Source organism: Fragaria vesca, linkage group LG3, assembly GCF_000184155.1.
Source record: "Fragaria vesca subsp. vesca linkage group LG3, FraVesHawaii_1.0, whole genome shotgun sequence".
Taxonomy (NCBI): domain Eukaryota; kingdom Viridiplantae; phylum Streptophyta; class Magnoliopsida; order Rosales; family Rosaceae; genus Fragaria; species Fragaria vesca.
The window spans coordinates 23,599,209-23,610,352 of NC_020493.1; the positions used below are offsets into that span (position 1 = coordinate 23,599,209).

An 11,144-nucleotide genomic window follows, 5' to 3' on the forward strand; every position below is an offset into this window, starting at 1 on the left:
CGTTTAATCATGATTCTAATAACGAAATAAATCATCTTTTAACCGGGGATAGGGTTTAAGGTACTAAGAACATGAGTTTGGCGCAACATGATCTATTAATCACCAACATTCGAATTATATCTCATGAGTACATTTCAGATTATGATTATATCCAAGGGACATCGTTGTAATAGACCGTCTCGACATCAAAACATATTCCTGAGAATATAGAGATCTATGTTTACACTAGTGTACATGTGAAGTTCTGAATTTTAAACATAAAATTTTATTTTATCATCAGCTTTAACGTATTGAAAATTCATAAAATCAGGTAAGAATAATTGACAATACAAGTGAATATGGTGAAATTGCGTCCGGCTATTATACTAGTTATGCCCTCACTTGTAGAAAGACGCTAATGGCAACCAACCCCACTAAACTCAAAAGTAGACAAAGGTAGGTAGCTGACATGATCAGACATAGCTAAGAAAATAACGAAGGAAAAAAAACAACTAAGAAAAACAAGCATCAATAATGGAGCACATAGCAATTGTACTCCACGATGGCATCTCCGGTGCTCGGAGTGAATGTGTGAGTTCTTGCTTCAACATAACCTCTTGCAAACCTGAAAAGCCCGCTTCCTCCGATCACCGGCATCTCTCTCACCTTGTTGAGCGCCGAGTTCCTCCCCAGCACAGTTATGGTGCTTCCATTATATTTGCCCTGAGTAAAATGAAAGTTCATGGCCATCAACAGCCCGATTTCCTGTTGTGCAGCTGATGCATAGAACCCTTGAGCCCTCCCTAGTAGCTTCGAGCTCAGCTCCGGCTTTTCGGTGAGGGGATTGTCAATCATGCTCACGGCTCCGAAGAATGTTGATGAGTTACCGGGTGATTTCACCACTCCGATTGAGCTTGGGTTTTTGCCGGCCACAATGTCATGCCAGTACAACCGGAAGTGACTGAGCTTTTCTTTCTTGAGCCCCAAGAGATCGCGGTCCATGGCTGTCACGAAATCGTGATCATCTTCTCCCCGGACCAGAATGAGGGCAAAGGAAGAAAGAAGGGAGAGAAGTATGAGTTGTGTAGCAAACATGGGAGGTATTCTGGCCATTGTTGGAACCTTTCTCCAACCGAGAAGGTTGTGTCCACATATATAGTGAAATGATCGGGTGGAACACGCCATCCAGCTTCACTTCATCATTCTGGCCACCAACTACCGACTCATAATTTCTTTCGTCTTTTTTGGTCATACTTGATTCATGTTTTCACATTTTCACCAGCGAGTTTTTTTTTATACGAAATACATTAGCGAGTAATTATATGTTAACACATTCACTTAATTAGTTATCATTCGGACGATGTTCAAAAGATTATCGCAATAAAGACATACTGATTTCCCGTCACAAGTACACAAAGTCTGAATGCCTCTCAAATCTGTTAGTACACGTGTTTCTCAATTAGCTAAACTTATATGAAGATTGTTTCAAGATTTTCCTTACAATATTGTGACCTAGCCTAGTTGTAATTAGATTGAATATTTATATCATTACAACACCTTTGATTATGATGTAACAAAGGTAGGTTGTATGCGCCTTAATTAGCTTATAAAGCCTTGTCAATCTGTTTGATATTGATATTATTTGCATTGCATGCTTTATATACGTGAGACATCTTTGACCAATGGCGACTGGATGATCTTTGATAGCATAATTAAAATGCTGGCTGATCCTTCTTGCAGGCATTATATATATTGGGAAGTTTAACTCATTACTTGTAGATTTATGTTTGTGATGTCTTGCATGAACTTTCCATGACTTGCATTTACATGCTAGTATTGACTCTCATGCATCTAGTTCATGATATCAGAATCTTGGCTTACCAGTTTTAAGTCTATCGAATTTACCCATATTTAAAAAGAGAAAAATTTTGTGACAAATGTTTTAGCTACTTTTGGCCATCAAGTTAACAGTGGTTGCTAAACTACTACTTTGCATGATGTAGCTCTTGATACTTTACGTTTGATCCATTAAGCTTAGGATATGTAATGTATATGGTTTCTCTTTGATTTTTATATATGTTTCTATACAATCCCAGATGGGTTCGCAGAAGCTGACGGCGTGTCTGGTAGGTGGTTAGCTATCCTCCTACTGACCTACAATAACAAGGGTAACCGGGGGCTTCCGGTCTTTCCTCCTCCGAAGCTCAAATCAGAATCTTATGATAGAATGTAATTACTGAGAGTAGTTAATGATACCTGACAACCTGGTGGCTGGGCCATAAATATGGTCCAGAGTGAGTTCTCTTTACTTGAGAACCGATGTGAGACAATTGTCTTTGCTGTTACTAAAAACACCCAACTCCCTTATGCCTTCTGAAACTGTTTCTGGCCCAATGCTGCCTCTGAGGTCAGGCTCGGCCCATCCTACTTATAGGTAGGAACCTCAGGGCTGCCTCGGTTGTGGGGGAATGTTTGCTGGTTTACAAGCTTGGGAGGTTGTTTTATGCATAACCGACTACAATATATTTTGTCGAAAAAAGAGATATATGTGGTTTTGTTACAAATTTCTTGCATAAATATAGATGACTGTTCCAAGCCAAGTTTTGATCTTTTCTTAAAAATAGAATAAAGTTATTTTGTGACGAAAATCATTTTGTCACCTTAATGATCATTTAGGCGGCAGGATACTATTTTCGTCGCCTAAGTATGTTCTTACATCACGTCACTTAGGCGATAGATTTTCGGTCGTCTATGTACTTAATTAGGTGATGAAAATAATTACTTAAGTGACGAATCAATTCCTTCACCTAAGTGATTTATTCTTGTAGTGTGATAATGTTCTAAAGGCCATTACTGAAATAAATGAACTGCCACGATAAAATGAATTGTCACAAAACATTATCTGATTGGTGTATAAAACTTCTTTTTGTTAGCAAGAAAGAACAAATTAAGAAACAAAACATAGAGCTCATGTTTCATAGTAAAAACATATACCAATTACTCATTGATCTCATCATTCGATCTGCCCACCAACTATATACGGACTCTCACAATTAAATTGAACTCTGTTTAACTCTCGCATCTTTGTTTGTTCCCATGTCCTTAAGTCATGGTAGACATTTAGACGTTGTGTAACTTTTTCATCTTTGTTTGGTCATGTCACTAACACACTTTTGACTGCTGGTACACATATGGCATGGTGTACGTTTCTCAAGTAACTGTTGGAAAAGTGTGGCTTAGATTTAGAATCTCACGTCAAAAACGTGAAGAGTTATCCTTAGGTTATAAAGAATGGTACCACACACTAATGTCGAGACCTTTTGTGTTAAAACCATATACCCGTTTTGCATCCGGGTGACTAAACTGGGGACAATATCGATATTTCTTGACCTGTGTGTGTGGGACCCTCAGGACCCGTCGGCTGCTTCCGCATAACAGTAAAAGAGCCTATATGAAGAACATTTTCCTCAATTATGAAAAAGATTGTAATTTTAAGTCCGATCGAATACATTAGAGAAAATTAGATAAAAACCCAAAATACTAGACCTCTTTTAAGATAAACCCATACATATTTTTCTTTCATTTTACACCCACTCCACATAAGCAAACTTACTATACAGAGCATATGTCTATAATTAATAGTTTTCTTCATTTTTTTAGTTTCTTTGATTTGCCCTTCAGATGATATAAAGCTAAATTTGGTATATTTCTCAATTTTAGCATCAATTTGAAACTCAAATATTGAGCTAAAATTTAGTTTGATTTAACTTTATCATAACTTTAATTTCTTACCTTGTTATTACTAACTTGAGTGTATATATATGTTATATATAGAAGTATGTCATTTGTAATAGAATGATTTTTTTCATTCTTAAGCTCACAGTTGGTGTCTCTCTACATAGTCGAAAAATGTCTGATTGTAAGGTACACGTTCTTGTTCTTTGATTAATTTTCTTCTTTTTAGGTATATTATTATATCATTTCTCATCCTGATCGAGAGAACATTTACATTTCTAATGTACCTACTAATGTACTTATTAAGTAGGACATGATATGATAATATACCTAAAAAGAAGAAACCCAAAATTGGGTTTAGGGTATAGAGTTAGGGTATAGGGTATAGGGTTTAGGATATAGGGTACAGGGTATAGGGTATAGGGTTTAGGGTTTAGGGTTTAGGGTTTAGGGTTTAGGGCTTAGGGTTTAGGGTTTAGGGCTTAGGGCTTAGGGCTTACGGTAACACTATAAAATTTCTTCTTTTTACTCAAATAATCAGATATCTTATTTATTTTATATTTTACCTTATGTATAGATCATAGAATGTATTCATTTCACCTAGATTTTTTCATAAAAATAAAGAAAACCGCATGATTCTTGCAAATTAATTGAAAAATGTTAGTGTTAAAAGAAAAACTCATAATCAAGGTAAAGAAAACATCAATTAAGCTTATTTATTATGTTTATATGTTATAGTTGAATGGTGGCAATTGTGTAAAATTTATAAAAAATAGGACATAATATGTATCATAATTGATACATTTTAGATGTCTATCAGAAAGGAATATTATGTGAGTTTTATTTAAAATCACTCTTCAAAATTGGATGTATGTGAAAATCCCCCAATACATTATCACAACACTTTGATTATGATATAACAAAGTTAGGTCGTATGTGTTTAGAGATCGTTTTGGTTAATTATGTCTCCTTATATATGATCATCACCATACCTTAGCTAGCGTATAAAACCTTGTCAATCTGTATCAACTATCAAGGGTTCGGTGAAGAGAATAACCAAAAGAAAGACAAAGAGCTAGCTCCCACAGCAAAACAGTCAAGTCTCGATTCGGTTTGGTGGAAGTTACTTTGAGTGGCCGGACATGAATTGAAGAGCTTATGTGGTTTCCTCTATTCTTTCACTTCTTTGTGAAATTTTATAGTCGAGATCGATACTATGAATTTTCAGGGTAAAGTACTGAAGGTGAAGGAATCCACTATATAAGAAAAGCCGGCTTTTACTTATAAGAAGTTGGCCACTGCGATCTCACAATCCATTGTGTTGACCAAAGGCACTGCATTTTGCTTTTAGGTTAAGCATGCCTGTGTAGATAAAGGATAAACAATAAGAACAAACATTGTATATATCTTCGTACATCAGATGCAGATCTCCATCACAATCTTCGATCATGACTATAGGCTCAGGTCTACAGAGCACAACTGAAACTTACATACTTGCCTTGGAAGCCACTGCTGATCGATCAGTGATTACAATCATACCTAGCTGCATGCCCTTTGTTTCTTCTTTTATTTACTTTCCTCACTAAAGCTGCAAACAGTGGCAAAAGAGTACGTGAATCACCAGAAAGCTTAATTTTTGTGTGAAAACTCAAAACATGAGTACTTAAAGAGTTAAGACTAAGAGTTTTTTTTTTTTTTTTTTTTAAGAGAGACTTGACACACTAAGTAAGCGGTTGCAGGCCTAAATTAGAAGCTAGCTGACGATATGGTATACAGGTATAGACGTATAGTGCAGTGTTCTAGTCCCAACTGTGCCTGAAATCCATTTCCTCCACGGCCCATGCCATTTCCGGCCTTCTGCTTTTTAAGGCCTTAGAGTTCTGGATATAAAAATTTCTAAATTACACAAAAGCAAAAACAACTACATATATAGTGAAACTCAATCTTCTTAAGAAGAGGTATCCGATGATCAATGGACCTGATGGGAGGAAGGCTTGTAGGTGCGTCAAACAGCTCCCTGTACTTGAAGAGAATACGCTGCAGCTCGGGAGCAGTGGTGAATCCAGTATAACATTCTTATCCGGGCTAATTGTTACACACACAAAAAATTCAACTAATTTCAACGACGCGAGAAATTTTATTTAACAACTTAATTTTAGAGTTACTAAAATGACATCATTTTAGTATACCAATGTTTTTTTTAGAATGTCTCAAACAAAATAAGAGTAGTACCGATTAACGAAAGAGTTTAGGTCATTGGCATTGGTGTTATAGAGTTATAGTTGCGAGGGATTTGGCGGCAGAGAGTTTTGGGGGAGTGATGGGAGGTGTGGGCTGGTTCTCAAGGTTGAAAATTTGGGAGCTTTTTAAATGTTTGAGAGAGGGAGGAGTGGTGAGTGGACAATGTCGAAGAGTTTGGGAGTCTAATATTTTAACTGACAAAGTGATTAGCTGATGTTGAATTGAAAGTGCAGCAGTGTCACTACAATACTTGCTGGTTTTCTCTTCAGTTGAGAGTTAGTTTTTTTTTTTTTAAGAGCTGAGATCTCACCTAGGCTTAAGCCCAGGTGAGCCTGGGGCTGGATCCGCCCATGCTCGGGAGATCGAAGACACCAATCTGAAAAAAGCCTACCTCGGTAGGCATGGGGCTGCTAGGTACGTTTGATGTTTAATCATCTTAATTTTAACAGGAGATAGAGTTTAGAGTTTAGCGTTTAAGGTCTTGGGTTTAGAGTCTAGGGTTTACCTTACATGTGTAATTTAACGACATATGCGAATCGATATGGACAGGATGGAAAAGTTGACAACTAATAATATACAATTAAGGTTTGGCCAACGACTTGCAAGTCTAATTACTTGTTGAAAACGTGAGGCTTAGCTTGATTAATCAAAACAAGGTTTGGCCAACGTCACTGATGACCTAAATGAAACGGTTAGAGATTTTCTTAATTAAGGGGGTTACGTTAATTAACCCGTTCGGATCAAAGAACAAGATTTTCTTACGTACGTTTATCTGCTAGGTGTGATCGTTCAAGTTCGAATTACCAATTAAGTCAGAATCTGCTTATTATAAATCCTGAAAATACATAAGCTGCTATATGCTAGCTGCTGCAGAAATATTAAGCTATGCTTGCTTCGTCAACTAGTTCACGAGGAAAAGAAAGAAGAACAGGTTAATTTGAAGTATAAATCCTTTTATGCATGCAGGTTTGAAGTTTGAGAGATCGGTGTTGGTCATCGTGTCCCTTTCATCTTTCACTTCAGATTGTTTTAATTAGCAGTTGCCTATGTTAATTCGTCAGATATACTGAACACTAATTAGCAATTGGTCAGCACACATGTCATTAGATAACTTGGGTCCCAACTCCCAAGCATCTAGCAGCCCTTCTTTCGTTTTCGTTTTATTTTTTTCCTTGTGGATTTTCATAATTTCACACGTACTATACAGTCTATACTTATGGCCAGGAGTAAGTCTACAGTAGAAACCAAATAATCCAACAGCAAGGAACCTTCTTCCTCAAGAACGTCCATAACCCCCAGAAGAAGAAAGCAAATTCATCCATACTAACTTCGGAAAAGGATAAATAGGATAAGAAAGAAAAGATCGTACTCTTTTGAACTGGGTACAAAACAGATTGAGTACGTTGACATGAACAATTTTCATTCTTGATTCTATGCATGGTAGTGGCACACGCAAGATGCATATAATTTAAGTTTTTTTTTTTTTTTTTTAATTTTAAGTATTTGAGTTGGAGAGGTGACAAACGTGATGTACGTGATGATAGCTACCAATTTTTTCTTTAGGGGAAATGATTTTTACTACTGCAAGATTCCATTTATAGAATATATATAGAGTTTTATGGTTTAGGGCTTAGGGTTTAGGGTTGTGATCAAGGGGCATGGCAAAGCATGTTTTCGATATAGTGAAGCAGAGTATCCGAGTACCTTGCAAAATAGTTGAATTCATGCAACACTAAACATATAACTATTTGAAGATCGACATACGTATAGTTTTGGATCTAGACACTTAATTAATTGCTTAATAAACAAGTAATAATAGGCAATGAGTTTTACCAAGTGAGTAGTCTCTGTTTCGCGATCAAGTATTGTCTTCCTTTTGGGGGATTGTAGCATGTAGTGAATTTTCTCAAATATTTTCTCTCTAAAAAAAACAATGTCAATATATATGTCATGATCGAATATTCCACTCGTGTTTCCTGTTGGCTAATTTGAAATTGACCAAGAAATTTCGTGAATTCATGTTCTTAGAAAGATGTACAAGCCTTGTGAACCTTCGCAAAAGAAAAAATGCTAGTTTGGACCAAGATTCTCATGATTCATTTATTTACGTACCTATTCCCAAAATATTGATTTGTCGCCCTCACTTGTTTGTAATGACAATCATGTCCTTTCCAAGCTATGTTATTTATATATGTTTTAATACTCATATATACGATTTCACAGCTCACTGAAGATTTTTTACTTATGAGTTTTGTCTGCTATACTGACGTGTATAGCATACAAACTGAAAAAAGCAACTAAAAGGAAGAGATCACTTGTAACATAGGTGGCTGTTTTAGAAAATTTGTCTACAAAAACAAGTATATATGTCATACATTAATGTACAACAGATTTTTCCTTTACTTATACCTTATATTATAAGATTTGAAAATTGATTCACCCTAGTATCCACTTAATTGACTGTTTATTTTGGTCTCTCTTGATTGACTAGATAACATAAAAGTGTGTAGATCTAGAGACTTAATTAAACCATGCATGTATAGTTTAACAAATCAATGGCGGGGCAATCTTGCCATTTCAGTTGTGGACAAAATGAAAAACCAAAGTTGTGTTCCTGCTATGGCTAACCATTCTAGAAGCCTGGTTTGCCTTGGTATTTCCATTACTTGGAGCTTTTAATTGGAGTACAGGTCATAGCCTCATTGGTCAACTATTGTTTATCTTACTATACAAGCCACCAAAAACAAGTTCAAAATTTGTAACACCCTCCTTCAGAAGCCTCTAGACACCCTTGGAATTTAACTTCAAAATCATCCTTTAAAACCCCACTCTCATTTCCCACCCCTTCCCCATCTTCCCCTCCATAGCTTAATTTCTTCATCTCATCAAGCCTCAAACAACAACTATACTCTTCCCTCTCTTTGAAACTATGGGTACTTTAGTTGGGCATGTAGTACCAGGCTTTGGGTTTGTTCTGATTGGATTATGGCACCTCTTCAACCACATCAAGCTCCATCTTCAACATCCCAACTCCTACAGGGCACCAATATGGTTTCCCGCCTCCAAGTTCAGGTACTTGGAGCTCTTGTTGATCATCTTAGGTTCATCAGCCTCCGTTGCCATGGAACTCTTCATCAGTCCTGAAAAACACCAACCGTTCGACGATGACGGAACCATCCCTTCAAACCATCTCCACAACTTCGAGCACGCCTCAATCTCCATGACTTTCTTGGTCTACGCTGCCTTGGCTATCGTTCTCGACAAATTAGCACCTAGAGCTCAGCATGGTCTGACCCAAATCCTCGGAGCCGTAGCCTTTGGTCAGCAACTGCTACTCTTTCACCTTCACTCTTCTGACCACTTGGGACCTGAGGGCCAATACCACTTGCTTCTTCAGCTTGTGATTCTTGTCTCCTTGATCACAACCCTAGTGGGACTTGGTTTCCCCAAGTGCTTCCTGATCAGCTTTGTGAGGTCACTCAGTATATTCTTCCAAGGTATCTGGCTTATGGTCATGGGGGTTATGCTCTGGACACCTGGGTTGATTTCCAAAGGTTGTTTTCTAAATGATGAAGAGGGTCACGAAGTGGTTAAGTGCCAAAGCGAGGAGGCACGTCACAGAGCACTGTCGTTGGTGAATCTTCTGTTTAGTTGGTTCTTGATTGGAATTGCCGTTTTTGGGGTGGCCTTCTATTTGGTTTTGGTTAAGTTTTACGGTGAAAAGGTGGAGTACTTTACTCTGGGAAGTGACCGTGAATCTGAAGAAGATGATGATGTGGAATCTCAGAAGAGAAGCAATGTTGGAGACTCGAAGAGCTTTGTGGATCATATGGGAAAGACAGCCTTTGCGCCAATAGACATGGAAAGGTAGAAAAGGAAATGTGCAACGTAGATATTGAATCGAATTAAGCATTGTGTGATTAGGTATATGTGCGTATAGATTAATTAGATTGATGGCTACCACTTTATAAATTATTGTGGAGATTTGTGGATGGAAAATCAAGGGAATTTAGGGAAGAATTGTTGAGGGAAATTGTTTGGTTTGCATTGAATATTGACGGGTATTCTGCCTAAACCTAGTCCTATATGTTGGTGTGTGTATATGGAAAAGTTACCAGTGATCGAAGATGGAGAGAGCGCTGTTGGAATTGTACATTAAAATTTCATTTGATTTTGTTATAAACTTTGCCTTATCTTTAAGCTTGTGAGAGTGAATATGCATGATTTCATTACAAAGCTTGTTTTTTAGTTAATTACTTATGAAACGTATCATAGATAATCTAGCTCCTTATTGCATGACAATTCTGTTTCTTAGACTCATTGCTTAAGTATCAAATCAAAGTGAATGATTTTGGATGAAGTATGAGTATCTTGGCCTTTCACTATTCGTTTAAATCATGCTAGCTAGGCATGCTCTTGAATTCTTGAATGAGAAGCACACATATTGAAAACAAATATTGATCCTAAAAAGTTAGCTAAAACTACTAACTTTTTAGCCTAAAAGTATAGTAAACTAATTAACTAATCGTCGGTCCCTCACTGAAATTAACAGAGAGACGATTAATTGGACAATAGCTAATTAATAATTATACTTTGTACGTGTTTGAAAAGCAAGTGCTACATTGAGAAAGTCCTATAGGCTATCTCCTCAAACCAGGTACATCAATTGTGACTTTGGGTGGAACAATTACACTTCATGTTGTCCATTCCTAATTGCGTATAATTTGATCAGAAAATCATATATGGTCATCATCAAGTAGTTGTCGAAGAGATTGACTGCAAGTTTCTGTAAAGCAACTTTCCTTAACCAAAACAATTAGTGGATAAAGAAACCTTTAGAGTTCGCCATCTATGTGATACACTTGCTAATGAATAATATTGATCCATCGTCATCATTCACAAATGCATGTAAGGGTCAAATATAAAGCTCAACGTAATCAGATATGGTAGAAATTTGTTTAGACACCGAAACTTTCCGGTAAGAAGAGACAGCAAATATATATATACTAGAATTATACCCGCGCCTTGGCGCGGTATATACATTTACGGTGTGTTTGGATGTGGGTGAATTTCTGAGAATTTAATAAAAAATAAGGAATTCCCAATTTCTTAGGACGGTTTTCCTCGTTTGGATACTTATCTTATGGAATTAGCAATTTCACAGGAAAATAATCGTGAAAATTTAGGAA

The 11,144-nt window shown here is 36.8% G+C and overlaps 2 protein-coding genes across 2 annotated transcripts; one reads left to right on the forward strand and one right to left on the reverse strand.

Annotated features, from left to right (window-relative positions):
• Nucleotides 1-244: 244 nt before the first annotated feature.
• Nucleotides 245-1,144, reverse strand: LOC101297228 (disease resistance response protein 206-like). The gene has a single exon (XM_004294925.1). The coding sequence runs from the start codon at nucleotides 1,090-1,092 to the stop codon at nucleotides 508-510; it is 585 nt and encodes a 194-aa protein (XP_004294973.1). The 5' UTR covers nucleotides 1,093-1,144; the 3' UTR covers nucleotides 245-507.
• A 7,673-nt stretch (nucleotides 1,145-8,817) lies between these two features.
• On the forward strand, nucleotides 8,818-10,313 carry LOC101297521. The gene has a single exon (XM_004294926.1). It carries the CDS (start codon nucleotides 8,885-8,887, stop codon nucleotides 9,824-9,826), a length of 942 nt encoding a protein of 313 aa, XP_004294974.1. The 5' UTR covers nucleotides 8,818-8,884; the 3' UTR covers nucleotides 9,827-10,313.
• The last annotated feature ends 831 nt before the right edge of the window (nucleotides 10,314-11,144 follow it).